This window comes from Mauremys mutica, chromosome 11, assembly GCF_020497125.1.
Source record: "Mauremys mutica isolate MM-2020 ecotype Southern chromosome 11, ASM2049712v1, whole genome shotgun sequence".
NCBI classification, from domain to species: domain Eukaryota; kingdom Metazoa; phylum Chordata; order Testudines; family Geoemydidae; genus Mauremys; species Mauremys mutica.
The window spans coordinates 23,815,239-23,837,733 of record NC_059082.1 but is presented as its reverse complement, the minus strand read 5'-3'; the positions used below and the strand labels follow the sequence as shown (position 1 = coordinate 23,837,733).

Below are 22,495 nucleotides of genomic sequence, written 5' to 3'. Positions count from 1 at the left end.
CATATGCATCATTTCTTGCTCTGGGCTGTATTTAAAATCACAGTCTAGCCTGTGGGTAAAACCCTCATTTAACTCAGGTCAGTGAATTATGGGACTGAGACTTCTGCCTGAGGAAGGATTGGATGGAATGTTGTTCTGCTTGTATCATCAGGTTGAACCTGATAACCACAGAGAACATACCTCAGGGAAATACATCTACTCACCTTGTTTGTCTGCTTTTTAGAAAGACCCCTGGAAGTGAAGGTGTTAATTTAACTAGCTGTTTGAACTGAACACAGAGGGATACATTGTCCGCTTAAGGCAAAGCCCCATGTTGAAAGGGTTGGAATTATCCTATGGTACCAAAATCCCACCCTGAATTCCCTGGTGCATAAGGGCTAAGCAGGCTGCTCCATCTTTTAGGATGATGCAGTTTGCTCCCCACCATTGTGGCTGGCCTGGTTGGTGGCTGGTGCAGAGAGGGGCTCTCTCTTCAGAGTGCTGTATATCACCTGGAGTATTCAAGAAGAGCAATCTTTTAGATTCCCTAAGCCCAAGGACTGAAACTGCTCTGGCTCTTCGGCAGTATCTGCAAGAGAGAAAGGAGGATATTTTTACCCAGCCCCCATACTCCGGTGAACACATGTAAGAGCCTTTCGCAATCTGGCTTATTGAAAGCTGAAGGCTTTGATAATAAGAAGACAGGAAAAATATGGAGCATGGAGCTTTATGACATTTTTAATTAACAAATTTGTTTTCCTTCTCAATTAAGTTGGCTAAATACATTAAAATTAGTCCAATATTTCAACAGTGATTTGCATTTTCATAGCATTTGTGCAAAATTAAATGTCATTAAGGACTTTGTTGCAAAGCTGTTAATTATATAGCAGCCAAAGCATGGCTGTATGCAGGCAGACAGTGGTGTCCTTCAAATGCTTATCTGTTTCTTATACACAGCCCTGAACATCTGCATCGATTTCTGGCATTAACAGTGAATAGTTAATCTTGTCAGTTTTGAATATAAATGGAAATAAATCATGCTAATAGAACATAGTTATCCCAATTCTATTGTTTTTCTCACAAAGCAGAAACTCACTCTTTCTATTACTATACATTCTTTTATACAAAATATAGGTTGTTTTTTTCCCATCTAGAATTATTATAATTATTTATAACAAAATATTTTGACAGGATATTAAACCTTGTGCTTCAGGGCTTAAGCCAATCTCTAACTATTAGAGATGAGGAAGAGATCTATGCAGGGAGCTGATTATCCCATATTTACCTTCTGCAGGTTTCTGGGTTTTTTAAACACACGTTCCTCTGAAGCATCTTCTACTGGCCACTGTAGGAGACATGATACTGGACTCGATGGAGCTTGGGTCTGATCAAGTCTGGCAATTCCTCTGTTCCTATAATATTTCTCAGTGATTTTGTTTCCTTCCTTATTATAGGGAAAAAAAACTAAAACCTTTTGGTTCAGTTCATGGTCAGGTTTCCTGTTAAACTATAAACTGAGTTTGAGCAGCAGAGCATTTCAATGAGGAAAATATTGCTGTTGCATTTTTCAGAAATCAAGACTGTTTCATAAATATTAATAAAATAGGATGGATAAACTGGGGTTCTGAAACATGCATATTTTAATCCTAGGGATGAATTAACTGGTTTAGATGAATAAGATGATGAATGGGGATCTGACGAAATTCATATAGCTTCTGCTTATGGTTGCCTTTATTTTTCACTGACTTTTTCTGAATATCATCTATCACTTATGTATGAGCATGAGTGACAGTGATGGAGGATAAGTATGAACTGATGGTGTAAGTGACAGGAGCACTTGTGTAGAGCAGCTACTGGAATTTTTACCACTGTTTTGCAGAACAGGTCTAAATAACAATGGTAAGAACACCTGCAATTGGTCTCCATGACAACTCCCACTGTTGCTAGCACTGGTGGAGCTAGACCAGTGGTACAACAGTGGGAGACTTTCAAATAAAGCGCAATGTCAGCAATGCTTTTACAGTACATGCCTCCCTGTAGTTTCTTCCCAGAGGCATTGAAATTATTTTCAACTCAACTAGAAACAAAAAGTAAATCTCATGAGACACCCCCCCCCCCGTTCTGTGATAGGTTCCATCCAATTTATGGACATACGAGTTGAATAAGCATCCAAATTTTTGAATGTTCATTCAAATAGAACCTTCATATTATGGGTCAAATCCTAAAGTTATTACTTAGTTTCGACTCAATCTTCATTGATTTTCAATGGCAGTTTTGGCCGAACAGGAACTGAATAAAAATTTCAGGATTTGGTCCCTTGTCTGGTTTGTTCATACAGGTTAACCATGTAACCATGGCTTGTTAACCATATAACCCACCCCTTATGTTCACAAGCTCATTAAAAGGCTGAAAAAATATTAGACAAGGCACCTTTGGGACACTTTCATCTATTATTATGTTCAATATGGACTGTAGAATTCTGTTGGATCTTTCAATTTGTAGATAACAGAAAACCATCAGCTTTTATGCATTTGATGGAGTCTGACTTCTTCTGCAGACCCATTGCAACTGATACATTTTCTTTTTGCTATTATCTATCTTTAAATGGGTTGATTGGAGTGGATTGAAAATATTGTTTTAAAAAAGAGTTTGAACTCGGGTATCTTGTATTCTTAGGGACAAATCAAGATCAAGTAGAAGTCAGTCTTACTGCCCCCATTCACACCAAAGCACTGATTGAATTTTGGGGTCAAATCCTGGCCCCACTGAAGTCAATGGGAGTTTTGCCACTGGTTTCAGTGGAGTCAGGATTTCCCCCCAATGCAGTACAGCTTTAGTTCGTGAAGTGCTACAAATCTGAGTGGAGCAGCAAGTGGGCCAGGAGACAGCTGGATTAAGTAGAGGCTCTACAATCAACTGGTCAGCTACCATCAGTGGTAAAGGGGCGGGGGGAACTGCACCAGAGCAATTCTTTTTAGGATCATGATCAGTTTGAAAAAGAAATTATGCTGATGGTTGAGAAGGAAGTCCAGGATTGTTTCTTATTGAGAAATGGCTCATCAAAAGGGGTGAGTTGGAGGAGCGGTGGGGAAACTTAAAATGTTTTCAATTTTCCCCGCACCTCAACAGATCCAGACCTTTGGAATTTATTTTTCATGCTTTAGGTAAATATTTTGCATGGCAAAAAATAGGCAGAGGGGTATAATGCAAGTTATCATTTAAACTCTCTTGTTGGCTCTACTGTGAAATAGCTGAAGTTATATTAGCTTTACATGTTGTGACAAACTATACAACCTCTAGGGCACAAATCTGCAGCATGACTGAAGTATTGTGTTTCTCTCACCATCAAACCAGAGTGCTAAAAGAATGTTCTTTTATAGAGTTCTAATGGTTGGCAAAAAGAGTAAAACATATTACACAGAAGTTTGAAGTTACCACTGAAATCTACACGGGATTCATATGGAGATCAGCTAGATTGATATACAATTACAGCTAGAGTGTGCACAGAGGTATGATGTTTCTGGGTTAACTGCAAAATTTCCCAGAGGTACAAATCTCCTAAGACAAATAGACTCTGACATCCTTGAAATTCTTTCAGAAGTCTGGCCTTCAGAAAGTCTAGGTATGTTCTGGCCCGGGGATTTTGTTGTTGATGAGTTACTTGTCTTAATTACTGAAATACACCTTTTCCATAAGGCATTGTTTTATATCTCAAAAGTAGGTGAGCAACTTGATTAGAATATGCTGGGAGAGAATGTTCAGCTAAGCAAGACATCTGACCTTCTCCTACTTAACTACTATACAAGAAAGCATTGATTGCTTAGTTAAAGACACACAAATATCCCAGGTTTGGGATAGTTAAACACCAGTTCATATCATTCAGAAAGTCATGGACTCGATTCTCCCCCTCACACACACAAAATGAGCAGTTTGGAACCTGTTGCTGGTAATCCTGATGTAATATCTCATATTTCCTTTTGACACAGCATGCCCTACAACAAAGACTGGTTCTTATTTATTTTGTTTGTCACAGATAGGAAATAAGCAAATCACAAAATTTTACAAGCACAAAATAACTTCCAGGCTTGTCTGTTGGATGTGGAGAATGCCACAGTCAATCCTGATAATTGGGCAATCCTAACTTAAGCTGCATTATTTTTTTAGTGCTGCAGTGTTATATTCATTCTCTCACCAGTCCTAGTTATATAATGCAGAAGGACACATAATTAGAGCAGACAGTTGGCAGGACCCAAGACTAGCAGCGGGGATTGGAAGCTCAAAAACACATGTAGGTGTCAATAAGACAACAGCAAGCTATTTGGGCTGTCCAATAATGTGTCAGCTTCTAATCAATCTTGAATCCCACTGTGTCATCACAACAGATCACCTTGTGATATCTACAGGGGGAAAACAAGGACTAACTGACACTTAAGGAAGTTTTATGATACACTGAAGATCATGTCAATATTAAGCACTGTATAACTACTTGGCACCCTGTTTCCAGCTATTTAAACACCTTCTAGTCATTTTGTCATTAAAAATTGTTGCATTCCTAAGCCTTACACATCTGGTCAATAATATTAAGGATCAATTTTACACAATATGCTTTTAAACAAATGTAGAGGTTTGTTTTTTTTCCTGTATGTAACTGTTTTCTTAAAACTCCCCTCTACATTGTCACATCTCCAGGGTCATAATCACAATATAACTTTTTAAATTGTGATTTCTAAATATCACAGTTGCATATGCATGACACATTTAAACATAATTAGAAAAATAAACTTTGATTCTGATATTTTTAATTTTGGGATGGTGGAGAGGTTGAAGTCGAACCTTCAGATATAAACCTGTTCCCCTGGTTTTAGAAGGTCAGACCCAAAACCGGAAGAATCCTATTTTCCAGTTCCAATTCAAACATAGCAAAGGTATCCAAAAACAATCTCACAAACCTTCCATCATTCAAGAGATGTCATGTGAGATTTCTACCCTTTGAGAGTGAAATCTCATGGGAACTGCTTAGAAGGGTGTTGTTTAGGTAAATCCAAATCTTAGAACTGACTTGGTTTAAAACCTAATTAAATATTCCAGACTCATATTAAGGCACATTTCTAAATGAATCCACTTTATTCTGTGATTCTAAAATCAGATGGTATCTACACTGTTGTAATTATTCACCTCAGTCTATTTTCTTGAATAATTGTGATGTTTCAGGGTTACTCTAATAGGTGTTGGATATATTATTTATCAGCAACAATAAGGGACAATTTACATTTATGTAATCAATATCTTAAAGGGTGGCTTTGGTGCTTTACTACTACTAATCTACTTCTTACTCAATATGAAAATACAAGACTAACCTCCTGCCCTCCTCTCCCCTTCCAGCTCCCCTCCCAAGCCCACCCCCTCAAAAAAAGATGTAAAGGAGCCCAGGAGCCCATTTATCTTCAGGAACCCTTAAAAGATTTAAACAAAATATATCGGCTGCTCCTGCCCTTTGGCACAAAGAGACCACATAGGCTCTCATTGAAAGCACATTCTTCCCTACTCCACACCAACCCCTCAATAAAGTAAAAGAAAAATCACAAAATATGGGGACACCTGACCTATCACAATAATCCGTTCTTATGCTCTGGAAAGAACATATCATTTCATTCTGGCTATCCTGGGCCCTGCAGAGTTCCAGGGTTAAGCTCCATTCAGTCTAATTAGATGTTCATCACAATAATAAAATCATTACTCTGCAATTTCAAGCATTCATAAGTATTCTAATGCAGTGTCCCCTTTCAAAAGGTGTTAAGTTGTCCCCTTTCAAAAGGTGTGTTGGCACAACTGGCCATTCATTATTCTAGTTCATTGTCATTACTGAAAAGTGCTAGATACAAAAATTATTATTCTTTGTTTTATTTTTCAATGCTTTAAATCTGCTTTAGTAACTTCAATTATTCTTCCTCCTAGCAATTTAAACTCAGCTTCATTCCCAAATACATATTTCAGGAATGATCATTAAGTTTGTTTGAATATAAAGGCGGGATATATATCAGCATCAAAAAGCTTTGTTTACAGTGTAGATATATAATGTTTAATAACATGAATTGTGTACCCCAGTTAGTTGGCCTAATCACAAGGCATTATTTTCACAACTCAAAATAATTCATGCTAATGATATCAGGTTATCTGATAATTACATCATTTGTATGTTATCACTGCAACTAAACTTTTGGCTTTAATTCTTTTCAGCCGGTAAAGGAATGAATGATGTTAAGAACAGACTCTCCAGCTGCTCACTTTTACTTTCTGCTGATTCTTATTATAAATATTCCTTTCACGGTTATCTGGAATTTAAAAACAAGTCACACAAAAACTAGGTCATCATGCTGGAAGATGAAGTAGACTGTGGATAACTGGTATCTATGATCACCCTCAAATAGTGTGACATACCATGGGAGCAGGGTATGCTTGGGACTCTAAACTCACACAAGTCTGGTTTGTTTCTCTTCTCACTTACCTTGGTTTAGATCAAGAACAACTCCACTGAAGTCAATAGCATCAAACACAGATTCCAAAGATTCTGCTTTCCAAAAGTAAGCAGAAAGCTCATTATATAATTATCATAGAAACACCAAAAGGTGATGCTTGGACATCACTAATGTATTATTTAGGTAGTTTTACCTTGCTGCTTTCTGGCTTTGTAGGGAATGGATATTTGCCTCAGGCCACATCTACACTACAGTGGTACAGCTATGGTGCTGAGCTGTAGCATAGATGCTCCCTACATCAATGGAAGGGATTGTCTGTCAGTTTCAGTTATCCATCTCTCCGAGAGGCAGTAGCTAGATCAATGTACTAATTCTTCTGTCAGCCTAGCTGTGTCTATAGGTCAACTCAACTACATTGCACAGGGTGTGAAATGCTTCAGTATTGCAGCAGCAGTTGCATTGTCATTATTTCAGCGGCAGTATCTTTTTTATAGATATATAAGAAAACAAAGCTGGCATCAATAATGTGGAGTCTTACTGAAGATGCCAATGATGGACGTCACATAGAGCTTCAACCTAGAGGTAGTCCCTGTTGGTCAGACATAAATACATTCGCAGGTGGTTTTTCCATCACTGGACATTTTAAAATCAAGCTAAGATTTTTATCAAAAACTATACTGTATGTTCAAACAGGAATTAATTCAGGGAAGTTTATGGCCCATGTTATACATGAGGCCAGGCCAGATGATCACACGGGGCCTTTCCAACCTTATAATGTATTAGCCTTTTCTGCAGCTAAATAGAGGAAATAAAGGATTTCAGCCTCTAAGGCGGTCAATCCTACACCATTCACAACCTAATTGAAATTGCAGAGAAACCTATGTTGTCGATATGCTTTTATTTTGCTATTGTATCTTGAACTACAAACTGTCACTTAAGTACTAGAGCTGCTAATTCCACTAGAATTTAGGAGTGTGATTTTAAAAAGCACTCAGCATTGACCTAAGTCAGTGAGAACAGGGTTAGGCTAGTGCTGGGAGTTTTTCAAAATCTTGTCATAAATGTATAAACTAAACATTATTAATATTCTCTCCTCACGATCTGCTGTACTATACAAAGAGCTCTGTTGAAGCAAAGTGAAAATATAATGAAGGCTCCTTTGGGGAACATCTCAGTTTTCTCTGAAACTTACAAAGCAGCACATTGGGAACATCCAGTGCTTGGAAGTCCAGAGGCTTCCATTTTAGTCCCAATAGTGGATGATTTTTTAAGCTTCATGTGTGCTGCATTAGAGTCAGTCCAATGGCTGAATGTTTCCATGACAATAGAAGTCTATTACCTGTTCAACCCACACACAGCGTGCATGATCCCTAGAAGAAAAGAGCTACAAAAGGTGTAGTACTATTTACACTAAATATCTGAATAGATCCTCCTTTGCCTTTTCACATGTTCATTGATGGTATTTGGTTTAAAATTCAGTAACAATTAATCAAGTAAGCAGATGCTGGTGAATCTGTCATATTAGTCTCAAATAACTTAAATGAGAAACTCAACAGAACTTCTTTCTACAGGTAGAAAAATTCTAATATTCCTGTAACAATCTGGGAATTATGGGTCTAAAAAGCAACCAATGAAACAAACCATCTGCCAAATGGAGCCTTAGCTGATGAGTCTTCATTAAGTGAGCTCTCACATTATTATTAAAAACAATTTATTTTGCACTGTATATTTATATAGCACTTTGCCAACTCAGCAAGACAGGTTTCCTACAGTCTAAGGGACACATTTTATGGGTTGACAGGGGGATTGTACAGAAAGGACCACTGCCTCTTGCATTGCTTCTGTTACAGGCCAGCCACAATTGTAGTCATTCCACTTAGTGGAGAGCAGGGGATACACATTTCCCCAAAGGCATTAGGGTGGAGGCCTACTCATGATCAAGCCTGCATGTTCCTCCTCAGCACCATATCACTCAGGGAGGGATTGTGTTTGCCTGAGGCAGAATTTCTCCCTAATCTCCTCAGAGGACAACACAGTTCCACACTGCTCCCAGTGCAGACACAGTTGGAAAAAAACCACTCACAGGCAAGATAAGACATGGTGAACCAGTCCAGGTAAGGGAGATGGACTGCAGATAGACTTTTCTCCATAGATTAGGAGGTTTTGAGGGATGGGGACCAAGTTAGCCCCAAATCATTAACTTGATCATTAACTTGATCATTTGGACAGATAACCCCTTTCCAACATAGCTGATTTTTAAAGATTATTGTTATTATTTTGGTCAAATTCTTACAGCCAATCTTAACCAGGCCTCCATTTTTGTCCTTGTACTGTTTGCATATGTTACAACAGGAATAACTTAGATCAGGCTCCATTCCTTGGGAGATCCTGCACTGAATGCAGCTTGGACAGACTGAGAAAGGCAAATCCTGCAGCCTTTAACCAGGAAATCTCCTATTTAAATCAATCAGTAGAAGTTTTGACTGAATATGGCCAGAGAAAGGACTGTAACATCTGATCACAGTATTTCCTTGAGGCCTGGTTGTATAGCCATGCTGTGGCTTTAAGGGGTTAACCTGCTCTCCTCCCCATCCCCTTACATAGCCTACCTAAACCTTGAGTTTGGGTACATAGGGGTAAGAAGGTGCTGCTCACTCTCTTCTCCCTCCCTTACCCCCTAAGCAGGTGGACATGGAAAAGTGGGGAGTTAACATAGCATTGGTTCTGCCTCCCCAGTATGTCAGCTTGTGTAGCAGGGGGGAGATACGTAGCAATCTTCTATTGATTGCAAGAAGATTTAGACTACTTCCTCTTGGAGTCTAGAGGAGTAGCTCTCTCTTGTGCCCCTTAAATAGGGCAGATTACAATTGCTCAAATTAGCTCTCATTATTTTCAGGGAAATATCACAAGATCTCTAATAGATGTTAATAGTCTTGCTCTCTTTTTAATTTCTTGAGTGATTACAGTGATAGTTTAACCACCGTGGATTATATTCTGATCTACCACCATATTCTCTTTGTCTTAAATGGGAGTTCAGTGTCAGAATGACAGAAGACTTTGGTCCTTTTTTTTTTACAGTAGTTTGGGGTGGAGGCTGACAGCTTGCGACCCCCCATGTAATAACCTCATGACCCCCTTAGGGGGTCCCAACCCCCAGTTTGAGAACCCCTGAACAAGAGGCTCTGTAAATACATTAGGAGCAAGAGAAAGATGAAGGAAAGTGTAGGTCCACTACTTAGTGGGGAAGGAAAGTTAACAACAGTCAACAGCAAGAAGGTTGAGATGTTTAATGCCTATTTTGCTTCAGTCTTCACTGAAAAAGTTAATTGCAACCAGATGCTTAACACAGTTAATATTAACAACAGGGAGGAAGGGCACTAGCCAGAATAGGTAAAGAACAGGTGAAAGAATATTTAGATAAGTTAGATTTATTCAAGTTGGCAGGGCCTGACAAAATTCACCCTAGGATACTTAAGGAACTAGCTGATGCAATCTCAGAACCAATACTAATTATTTTTGAGAACTCGTGGAGGATGGGTGAGGTCACAGAGGATTGGGAAAGGGCACACATAGCACCTATCTTTAAAAAGGGGACTAAAGAGGACCCAGAGGATTATAGAACAGTCAGCCTAACTTTGAGACCTGGAAAGGTTTGGGAAAAATTATTAAACAATCAGTTTGTACGCACCTAGAGGATAATAGGGTGCTGAGTAATAGCCAGCATAGATTTATCAAGAACAAATCATGCTAACCCAGTCTAATTTACTTCTTTGACAGGGTTACTGGCCTAATCAATATGAGGAAAGCAGTAGATGTAATTTATCTTGATGTTAGCAAAGCTTTCAACACAGTTCCACACGACATTCTCATAAGGCAGTGTTTCCCAAACTTGGGACACCGTGTAGGGAAAGCCCCTGGCAGGCCGGGACAGTTTCTTTACCTGCCGCGTCCACAGGTCCGGCCGATCGCGGCTCCCACTGGCCATGGTTCGCTGCTCCAGGCCAATGGGAGCTGCTGGAAGTGGCGCAGGCCGAGGGACATACTTGTGAAAAATGCAAATATAATTCTGGGACATTAACAAGAGTGCCATAGCTAAGACATGGAAGGTAACTGTTCTGCTCTTCTGAACACTAGTGAGGCATCAAGATGGAGTATTAGTTTTGGTTCGGTTTTGAGTGACACACTGTAAGAAAGATGTGGGCAAATTGGAGAGAGTCCAGAGAAGAGCAACAAAAAAATAATGATAAAAGATTTCTCATAGGTCAGGTTTCCTAAAAGGTTAAAAAAACTGGGCATGTTTAGTCTTGAGAAAAGAAGATTGAGGAGGTCCTGATAACACTCTTCAAATATATGTTAAGGACAGTTACAAAGAAGACAGTGATCAATAACCCCCCGCTCCCACTGAATGTAGGCTTAATTTGTAGAAAGGGAGATTTGGTTTAGATATTAAGAAAAACTTTCAAACTATAAGGAGAGTTAAGCAGTGGAATAGGCTGAGGTTATTGGAACCCCTGTCATTGGAGGTTTTTAAGAATAGATTAGACAAACACCTGTCAATGATGGTCCTGCCTCCATGAGGGTGTGGGGGGGGGGAAGTAGGAGGAGTGGATTAGATGAACTCTCAAGGTCCCTTCCAGCCCTATATTTCTCTTATTCTATATCAAGAAATGCAGTTCCAAGGACAATGCACTAGGGAAATATGTGGTGTTAATACACATCATTAGAACTTCTGGACGAAAAGCTAATGTCAATAAGCAATCACTTAACTGACTGGAGAGAAAAAAAACAACACAGCATTATAGACTGAATAGTTTTCAGATGACTGAAAACAGCTAGAAGCTATCAGTTTGGATCCAAGTAAAGATGACCCCAGAGTGGTAAACTGGTGTGTGTGTGTGTGTGTGTGTGTGTGTGTGTGTGTGTGTGTGAGAGAGAGAGAGAGAGAGAGAGAGAGAGAGGACACCTTAAAAGATTAGAAGGTCACATGGCACCAAAGATCTAGGAAGCCCTTCTCTCCCCCACCCCAAAGTCCTGACCACAATTTCTTCTCTATTATTGTGCAGCTCACTTGCTTCTGCCCTTCTTCCGTGCCCACTGTTGCTAATTTATTCTAGTCACACACCACTAAGTTCACAACAAGTTCAATAATGACCCTTATAGTTTTTTCCTGCTTCTTAACATACAATCAATACTGCACTGAGGTCTATGACAGAACATCATCCACCCTTGTTCAAGATTATGTTCTACATCTTCTCCTAAGTAACTTGATGTCTTATCTTCCTGGTTTTAACAGTCCACGTAACCTTCCTCATATATGTGCTGCAGCTCTAACCACTGCATTACTCTTCAAAAACTCTTTAAAAGGATTTCTTTTCTACAATAGTCTCTAAAAAAACTGCTCTGATTTCAGTCAGGAGCAGCAGTTCTAAGTTACAGAAGTTCAGATGGCAAAGCCCAATCGAGTAAATCAAGGGAGCAGAACTGAACTAGGGAGAGGCAGAAGAGCAGAAAGGACCACCAATGAGCAGAGCCAGTCTGATCACCAATGAGAATCAAGCCCATGGAATAACTGAGAGAAATCTCAGTGTTACTCAAGGAAGCTTAATTTTATATGCAATCTAGTAAGGCCCTATTATTACAAATCTGCCTAATAAAAATATCTACTTTGCTGTAACAAAGGTGGAGTGTGCCACTTATTGACATTTTTTTTTAAAATGTCAAAGGACAATAAAGTACAAACAATAGACTTGGTGGTAAAGAAAGAGCATGTCTGGACGTTTTTGTAAGTAAACGGTATACAAGGCTAAGGCAAGCTTTACCTGCAGCACATTAGCTTTCCTATCCACTCGGCTTCCAGTAGTTCAAAGCAGCAAACACAGCTGTTCCAAACAGCTAAAAGGAACTATGTTTAATATTTGAACGTGATTCACATCATTGGGGAAGTCATTCATTTTGATATTTGATGTAAACAGCCACTTTAGCTTGCCTCTGAAACAGGTGTTACATACTGCAGAATGGCATCTGGTTAAAAAATAAAACCTCTCTAACTCCAGTAGAAAAGCAATCAAAGCACAAAGAGCTGCAGCCTTCTCTTATCAACATACTGGTTTTCTCCTTCTGAAATATTCTGGCCACGATACACTTTTTTGTGTGTTCCCACTCCAGGATTGTTTTTGTACGAATGCTAGTTTCTGAAAAATATATCAGTATCTATTATTACCAAAAATACACATACTGGATGCTTAGAGTATCCTAGTTTCATCACAGTACTCTTGGATATACTGCTGTATGGGCCAGATCCTCAGCTGGTGTAGATCAGCATAGCTCTATTGATTTCTAGGAAACTATGCAGATTTACACCAGCTGAGGTTCTGGCCCTATAATTACATACAACATCCCTTATTAACACTAATCCAGACTGGGATTCTGCAGTGCTAGATGTTGTACAAATGTGAAAGTAAACATGTTTGTGTGTCTCAAAGAACTTATGGTCCTGTTATTTGTACAAATGCAGCAAAAGCTATCAACTTTAATGACGAGCCCATATTTTTCTTCACTAAACTGCTAAATAAAACATCCAATACTCATAAATGTCAACTACAGCTTATACATCCCAGGTACTGGCATTATTTTAAAAGTGAGACAGAGACCATGTTTACCTTCACATTTGTACAGCACCTAGCAATACAGGATCCCAGTCTGGATCAGGGCTCTCTGTGCTGCGTGTACACTATTTGAATCTAGAATTGTTTTATCTCATAAATATCACAAATCTTTGCCTGGATTCAAGATGTGGAAGATGAGGGTAGAAAGAGGGGGACTGGGTTTTTTTTTGAGGTATCTTTTAAAGGTGGCAATTTTGTCCACAGAGGTTCAACATGACAAACAGAATAAATTAAACATTTATCTCCTGAAATGAAATGTAAAAACAAATCCTTATGCATACTGAACTCCCATGGATATGTCTAATTTACATGCTGCCCCCAGACAACATTCCTTTACAACTTAAAACAAACATATTAAAGACAGCTCCCAGAAAATAAAGGCCAATATTTTCAAACCTGGGTGCCTAAAGTTAAGCTCCATGAGGCCCCTACAAGTGATCCAAGGAAAGCCAGGCAAGAGCTAGGGATCAGCAGTGTGCCCAATCCCTTTGGGGGTGTCTAAACCGCATCTGGAAGCAAGCCTCCTAGCCTGGGTCGACAGACTAGTGCTAGTGTGGCTTGCACTCCCATGCTAAAAATAGCTGTCTAGACATTTCTTTGATCATAGAGTCATAGAATATCAGGGTTGGAAGAGACCTCAGGAGGTCATCTAGTCCAACCCCCTGCTCAAAGCAGGATCAATCCCCAAACATACATATATAGCTCAGGCTCTAAGTCAGTGGCCTAAGAGAACTACATGGCATGTTATAGCTAAAAGGCTTGTGTGTGTGTGACGTACCTCTCACTTTACTGGCATGCCTTCCCTAGTTATTTCTTTTGAGCCTTAGCTCTTGTTGACAGTAAACATGAGTGGATGGGGGATCCACCACAGAAGTCATGTCATGTTTAGCCATTTTGTTATGTGAATTTTGGGGATAATGCACTGGAACAACCACATTATTAAAAGTAACTGTGGTTTTGCAACACAAATCGATATGAACCAACAATATCTGCTTAAATAAAACCCCAAATATGCAACTAGCTATGGGCTGCACAGTGATCCTGTGTTTAAGTATTTCTCTCCCACAGCCCATCCACAGGGATAGTTGCATCTGAGGTGTAGGAAGAGATTTCCATGGATTTCCACTGATTTTCTGTCTGTCTATCCACTGTTGCAGTATCTGAGCAGAGGTGGGCATGCACAAAGATCCGCAGACAAAACAGGAAATCTATGAAATGATGGATTCCAAAAGGTGAATTTAGATCTTAACAAAATGATTCGACCCTCCCCCACCAAGCTCTATGTCTAAAGAGGATAGACTTTTTAAGCATTCATTTGGCTCTCAGTTTGATCTAAGGATTAAGAAGCTAGTTAGAACCAATTTATCACATTGTTGCTTTCTTTTCAGTTTTAGGTTCTTTGCAACAATCGACACGTTGATGTTGTATCTTGTTAATTATTTTAATGAACATCAGTTTAATGAAAGCAATTATATAACAATCAACACTGACCATGATTGGAGATAGTGAAGTCCCATTTTTGTGCTCGTCTGCTCATTATCACATTCAGCAATTATAGTCACATGAGCATGAAATTGGAGGAAACAACATCAAAAAGTCAAAACTATAATAGAATCGGCCTATGCAAACCTAGTGGATTGTGAATGTTACCCGTATAGCTCTGCTATGATTTGGTAAGGACTGCTGTACATAAAATACAAAGAAAAGTTTAACTAATAATGGCAGCTATTAAAGGACTGTCTGTGTACCATGACATCAGTGGAGCTACTCCCATACTTACAGTTAAGCACAGGTTAAATAGCTTGCTGAAATGGGACTTGTGTGTGTAAATTAGATTTATCCAGTCATATGACTGGTTTGCACCTCTAGACTTAAAGACGTGTCAAAGTACAAGTAAATATACGGTCCTTACAATACCACCTTAGATTAGTACTTAGAATTAATTCATGCTGGCAGGGTTTTTTGGTTTTGTCTGTTTGCTTTCATTTCACTCAGTTTAGAAAGTGAAACTAGACTAATCAATTTGTTTCTGTCTGCTTCAGTTTTTATTTGTCATACACCAGCTTACTACTTTGTGTATGGATTCTCAGCCCTGCTGTGGAACATTCACATCAGCTAAGAAGCGTTTTAATTGATTTTTTTAAAAAATATAATGAACATTTTTCTATATAAGGTCCAATTTTCAAAAGCACCTCGGCCCTATTTGAGATGTGGGAGACTGCTGGTTCAAGTCCCATCTTTGCCTCCTAAGGATTAGGTATTTGAACAAAAATCTGCCACTTCTCAGGTGAGAGCCCTCGGCACTGGGCTATAGAGTGAGACTCACTCTTCCTCTGACCCAAATAATATTTAATTAAAGTGGAACAACTTCAGTGGGAGAGATTGAGGGAGACCCACATCAGAATACCCCATAGCCCAGTGGTTACATTTAAATGAGAGCTGGCAGATCCCTCCTGTTCAAATCCCTTCTCTTTATCTGGCAGAGGTAGAACTGGTACTGTGGGTCTTTCACATCCTGGGTGAGTATCCTAGCCACTAGGGCAGTGGTTTTCAAACTTTTTAAGCAGCGTACCCCTGTCCAAATAATGTCATCTACCGGGAACCCTGATCTGAGATAGGGTCATAATATACCTATCGGTAAATTGCCAAGTCTTAATAAATAAAATGCATTGTCTGCCATTCCAGGATTTTTCTCACGTACCCCCTGACAAAAGCTTGCATACTCCTAGAGGTACATCATATACCCCAGTTTGAAAATCACTGCACTTTTGTTTTGTGGAGTTAGGCAGCCTCTGAGCATCCCTACTGACTCGGGCCTCAGAGGCAAGTTTGGTGGAGGAGCACCTATCTTTCCCCAATTCATGGATTGCTCTGGAGCTTAGGCAGGAGACAGGCACCTGGGCACCTAGAGTGGGGCTGCAGCGCACATCTTGAGAGGCAGAAACATAGGCTCATAGGGAACTACTGCAAAAACATAGGCACTAGGTGAGTTTAAGCACTTACAAAGATAGGTGGCAACCAAGTGGGGGTTTTGTGGATTGCAGTGGAGCCTAAAAACAGGACTTTGGGCATGATCTTCAACCTTTTTCATTTGCGAACCCCAACAAATTTTCAAATGGTGGTGTGGACCCCTTTGGAAATCTTAGACATGGTCTGCAGTCCCCAGGGGGGTCTTCGGTAGAAAGCCACTCTCTTAGGATATTTCTACAGCTCAATCTGGGGGTGTCATTCCCAGCTTGAGGACACATACCTGTGCTAGTCTGATCAAACTGGTGTGCTAAAAAGAGTGTAGCTGCAGCCAGATGAAGAGCTAGCAGCCCCCAGTGCATGTGTAACCCCCACAGCTCCTGCGTGTGGTGTTCTGTCCTATCTAGTGGCACTGAGACCACTTAGAGAGAGAGATTAATGAGTTTGCTCTACAGCCTTAGCTAACAGGCAGTTGGCTTTTAGCTCATCTGGTAGCGGCTCATGCACTAAGCTCCAGAGGTCCCCGGTTTGATCCTGTCTGCCAGCGATCGGCATTACACATGCTCATCAGAGACACTAGGTATGTACTCAGGGCATCTAGCTCTTCTCGCTGCTAGTACTGCGGTGGCTACAATTTATTTTTAGCACAGTAGCTCGATCAGAGCTAGCATGGGTATGTCTCCTTGAGCCGGAAATCACATCCCAGCATCAAAGTGTAGACATACTCCAAGTCTGTGGGTTAGGCACCTAAGTGGCCTTTGTGGATCTGGGTCAGTGTCCCACTAACTGTGACACAGAGAACTGGCTAATTTAATGAAAGTCTTTATTTTATTCTGTGAACACTGCTTGTGGATTGACTAACTCATATTAATAATAAAAAGGCTTCTTGCCATAACAAAATGCAACTCAACTAAAAATATATTTTCAGAGTAAACACCATATAATTATTTAGAGCACCTGCATTCATTGTACCATTTTCCAATACTTATGTGTTGCAAATTACTAACACCGCACGCTGAATAGACTATTTAATTTTTGGTCTAATGCACCTAGCTAGTTGATAGAATATATAAATGTCAGACAGTTAAAGAAAATACAATTTTTCATTACCTTTATGTTTAAATTAATGTAATATTGTCCCTGCTACCATTGTTTCTCTGCAGTAACAATTCAAAGCTGCTAAATATTAACAGTATTAGTCACCTATGCTGCTAAAATCACAGATGTGTATGTTGCCTGCTGGATATGATGGCACAGAAATGAAGCACATGAAAGGTATGATTTTATCTTAAAATACAAATCAGTTACTTAAACACATATCTTTATTGAAGAAGCAGCACACAAATACCTGAAGCACTAACATTCACTGTGCTATTCTCCATTTCTCATGTGTTCAAATTATAGGTCATTCTGTTATTAACTACTTTGGTGTAAATTCAGAATAACTCCATTGACGTCCATGGCATTACTTTGGATATACACCAATACATCAGCATCCAATATTAGTCTTGTCCAAAGAATGTGATGCTGGCATCTTTACTCATGTAAGTATGTCACTAGTTTATGACGTGTATGGTACACAGTCTAATATGAAGCTGTGGTGGGGCGGCTGCCCCACCCCTATGTGAGAGGGGGCTAGAGTAGGCCAGAGAGGCTGCACAGTCTGGCAGCAAATCAGGGAAGGGCTTACTGAGAGCCAATTAGGGCCAAGAGTAGAGCCAGCCAATGAGAGCTAGACTGGGCTATATATAAAGGCTGCCCAGAACAGCAGCAGGCAGTCTCTCCCAGACCTTCAGAGGGGAAGGTCTGTCTCCTGAGTGAGGAGACCAGCACCTGGGACAGTGCAGTGCAGTGCAGTGCAGTGCAGGCTCAGGGGAGTAGAAGGGAATTCCAGCCCGCTACCTGCCAGGCTGCAGGCCCTGAGGGAAGGGCCTACCCAGTGCAAAAGGGCCGAAGGGGAAGCGGCCCAGGGAGAGAGGCGCATAAGGGGAGAGAAGGAGGGCAGGAAGGTTGCCATGAAAAGGGTGCCTGGGTTGGGACCCAGGGTAGAGGGCGGGCAGGGGTCCTTTCCACATGAACACCCAGCCAGTGGACGTGGTGAGAGTGGATTGCACCAGACCCCTGACACTAGGGGTTAGACTTTGGGATGTGGTTGACCACGGTGGTGGGGGGGGGAAAGAAGGACTGCTAATAACACCAGACACCCGGAAGGGGGTGAGACCGGAGCAGTGGGCACTGCCGGAGGGCAGTGTCCTGAAGAGGATGCTGCCGGGCGAGAAGCAATGCAGGTCCAGACAACAACAAAGGAGTAGAGGATGGATGGGACACCACCGGCAGTGGGCGCCCTGCCAAGGACTGAGCTAATTCCCGGAGCGACCAGCAGGAGGTGGCACGGTGGCAGGTCCCAACACCGTTACAGAAGCATATTAAATATTTGGATACTAAATAAAATAGTTTCCATCTATGTTTTAATGTGAATTCTATTTGGGGGTAAAAGACAAAAACATTTTTAAAAGTAGCACTTAAACTTTAACAACTCTTTTTCTTTTAGGATCTGTGAGACCATAACTAATGTAATAAAGTCATATAGCATACAGCAAAACTAAAATTCTTTCTCCCGTATGGTTTATTTATGTTCTGATTTCTATAGCAAATGTTAATTAGTTACACTGTTAGCTATCAATCTATGGTCTTAGCTGTAAATTCAGATATGGAAAGTTGCTCTATACACAGCGTATACTGTAATGCTCCCTTGGTGTTATCAAGCATCTGGTACTTCTTAGTGATCTTTCATTTGATTTGTATGTAAATGTATGTGTCTTCTGAGAAATCTCAAGTTGCAGTCAGCAAAATGAACTCAAAATATTCAGAAATATTTTATTCATACACTAAACAGACATCTACAAATATATGTATAAAAGGAAAATCTAATTTCTAATTGTATATACCTTCATATAAGCCATGATAATTCAATTTCTTATCACAGTCATCAGTTACACCTGTTTCAAGTTATTTGGAAACTTAAAATTACCTACAGCGGGTCGATCCACTGTTATTCAATGCTCTAAATAAAAACATTTCCCATTCCACTTTTTTTCTCTGTATATATTGTGCAGATGGTGACTTTAGTTCCTAGATACACACTGAAATCTTTGAAAAGTTGATACAGCAAAACTGAAATAGCACCATGTCTTACAGGGGCACAAGATTCTAGTATGTATCTGAGACCAATGGCCTCAGTGACATTACTCCATGTTTACACTATTGGAATTAAGAGCAGACCTTGCTCCAGAGATAGCGTGCGTGTTCCATAGTTCAACTCCATTTTAGGCTCAACAAAATCATATAGAAAACCCAGTTTAGTGCAATTCCTCACTTTCTTGTGTTATCTTCACTTATGTATCTTCAGGCCAAGTCCAAATGCACTTACTTTGCAGTAAGCTTTATCCTGCATTAATCAATTTCACGATGATTCTTCTTCTTTTCTTGCTCACTGATGTTTGGAATACAGTTTTTGAATTAGTTTTTTGTATTTTGGATGCCCCTATGGAGTGATCAATTCCAAATGTTCATTTAAACTTAATGCAATTATCTGTCATAATCAGGGGGAATTCAGGGCTCTGTAGCTTTGGATATGGAGGCTCAGGCTTGTTCCTTTAGCTAAATCTGTTCAGGGAGGCTCATATCTCTGCAGGAAATTAGGTGTCAGCCAGATGACATGCTAATGATTGGACATGTGCTAAGAAAATATATAGGGGACAGCTCTCATATGCCCCATCACTGACAGCTATCACAAATGTTGATCAAGAATGTGCTAACCAGTGTAAACAGGCCCAGGATCACTCTGTAACATCTTGTGCCTGCATACTTGTCATTGACTGTATCTGAGAACTAAATGATCTTTTCATTAACTCACTTATTCCTTAACGGTGTTCAGAGACTATATTTTTTCTCTTTGCTCCACCTGAAAAGGGATATGTACTTCACAGGAGGAGGCAGCTGTCAATGTTTATGCATCTTAAGCTGGTTATCCATGTCTCTGAGTGACTGCAAAACTTGTGTGTTAAACATCATTTTCTTTATTCTCATGTCTGAGCTACCCCTCCCGTGTGAGTGTCCATCAAGCACTTGGCTTCAACACAGAGTGCCTGAGAGCAGTACACATGCCAATTGTCGATACTCCATATATTTCTTAACGAGTTTTCCAAGAGCGTACTGTATCCTTCTTCTGTGCAAATATCTTTTTGACAGTGTCAAGGGCCCATAAAGTATGTCTTTCCTATGTTAAAATGGACTGAAAAGAGGGGGAACAGCTGTTAAGAACCAGGGACCAAGGACCAGTGGAGTTATCTTTATCATATATTTATTCCACAGTTGTATTGGTTGTTCAAAGCAAAGAGATAAGAATAATTTTCCTCTCTGGCAGAAATCCAAAAAATGTGGCAATTTGTCTAAGTAAAAACTTTGTAGTCAAAAAGGAGACTGAAATACCCTGTAGCAACTGTAGAGATCACCATTAGATGCAATGGCAGAAGTGATCCCCTCAAGACTTGTCTCCTTTCTCGGGCTGTGGTATAGTTACAATCAAATTGCTGACTTCACTCTAGATGTTGGGACCCTGTGGTCCACAGCTTTAACTGAGAACCTGACTCGGGTACAGAGTCAAAGGTCTTACAAGCCAGAACAGTCAATAACCCCACTTTAGTTTAAATAAAGAAACATTTATTCAACTCGCAAAGCAGAGACAGAATTGTTGGAGATTAGAGTCACAGAGCTTTCTGTACGTTCTAAAGCATGTCTCTTTCACAAACAGAAGCTGGTCCAAATAAAAGAGATTACCTCACCCACCTTGTCTCTCTAGTATTCTGAGATCAACATGGCTACAAAAACACTGCAAAATACAATCTTGGGCTTGTTCACTTAAGTTACTTCAAAACATATTGCTAATAGCCCCCATTCATGAAAACTGTCTGCTCTGACAGTTCCACAACAGCATACCAAACTTGGAATCATAGTTCAGCCATTCAAAATTATGCAAAATGAACTTCTATCAAAGAAACTTCTTTGCAGACAGAAACTCAAACTGCCAGCATGAGACACTTATGGGAAGCTGCTGCCTAAGTTGACCTTATTTTGTGAAGTCATTTGGAGCTGTGTATGTATACTTGAGAGCAGAACTTGGCCCTAGAAATGTGCATAGATTAACGATAAAATGCAATACTAGAAAGTACTGCTGTGCATACATTTTTCAAAGTTAAATGCAGTCCCTCTGCTATTTAATTAGAGAGGAGAGTAAACAGCACCAATCTATACACAGAACAAAATATCTACATATTTTCTGTTTTTAAGATTCATCACATTTTTTAGTCAAAGAGATAAACAGATTGGCAGTGACTAAAGACAGGTGAATAATTGAACAAACAATTCATCAGATATTTTATATAAGAAATAATGTCAAATAAATTATCCAATAAATATTGACTGAGCAGCTCTGCTAGTGACTGCAGGTGTGGCCAACGGATGACCGTTAGTGGCCCGTTTGAAAGAGGCTGGTGGAGTCAGTATTTTTCCATGGATAACAGGCCACAAAAGCTAGCACCACAACAAATACTAATCTGTAACCTTGCTGACAGTTTTAGCTGAGAGGCTGAGAACTGAGTGATCTCATTTCTAGTGGTGTTCTGTCAAGGTCGGGAATAAGGTATGTTGGCTGATTGCTGGGAAGGAGGAGGGAGAGAAGGCTACCCATGCTCTAATAAAACATGCTGCCATCCTTCACTTTCCAGTTTCACAAGAACTAGAATCTCACTTTTTGATCTTTAAGTCACAAAAACTTGAAATCACCAGACTGAGTTTTTCGAACTATGTAGTTTGCCCAATCTCAGCCATTATTAAAGAAAAATGCATCCAATTTGCCAAGCAACTTGTCGGCTAAACATAAACATAACACAGTGTCAAACAGAAGAGCATCACTAAAACATTGAACAAAGAAGATCTGGAACTTAAGCCACATTCTGTAGCCGCAGTGTCTAGTCTTTTATGTATTTCTTTAAAAAAAAAAAAACCTACCAAACTTAGCACACAGGGCCAGATTTTGAAGATGGGTTACAGCTCTGTTGTGCCAGTTAGATGAGCTGCAAATGTCCAGCAGGGAATTCCCCTGTCAAAGGAAAAAAACTCTTTGCTGCTGCATCCATGCCTCAGTCAGTCCTGGTATCACACTTCCAGGAAGGACAGGAAATCAAGGGAGGGAATAGGTGTGTTTGAGCTCTGCTCAGCAAGGCAATTCTCCACTGGTATAGGATTAATTAAGGACCTTATGCAAGAGGTAGAACTTGGAAGTCCCTGGAAGCAGCTCTAAGCATGTTCAGGGATGGCCCTGGGAATCAGGGAGCCAAAACTGGATCC

General features: G+C 40.0%; 1 protein-coding gene across 1 annotated transcript in view; it reads right to left on the bottom strand.

Moving 5' to 3' along the window:
• Positions 1-6,237: 6,237 nt before the first annotated feature.
• LOC123344056 (protein unc-13 homolog A-like) overlaps positions 6,238-22,495 on the bottom strand; it is a 56,161-nt gene continuing 39,903 nt past the window's right edge. The window contains exons 6-7 of the mRNA XM_044979796.1: positions 6,485-6,550; positions 6,238-6,311 (exon numbers count right to left, since the gene is read on the bottom strand). Of these exons, the coding sequence (XP_044835731.1) occupies positions 6,238-6,311; positions 6,485-6,550 (140 nt within the window). The remainder of the gene's footprint in view (positions 6,312-6,484; positions 6,551-22,495) is intronic.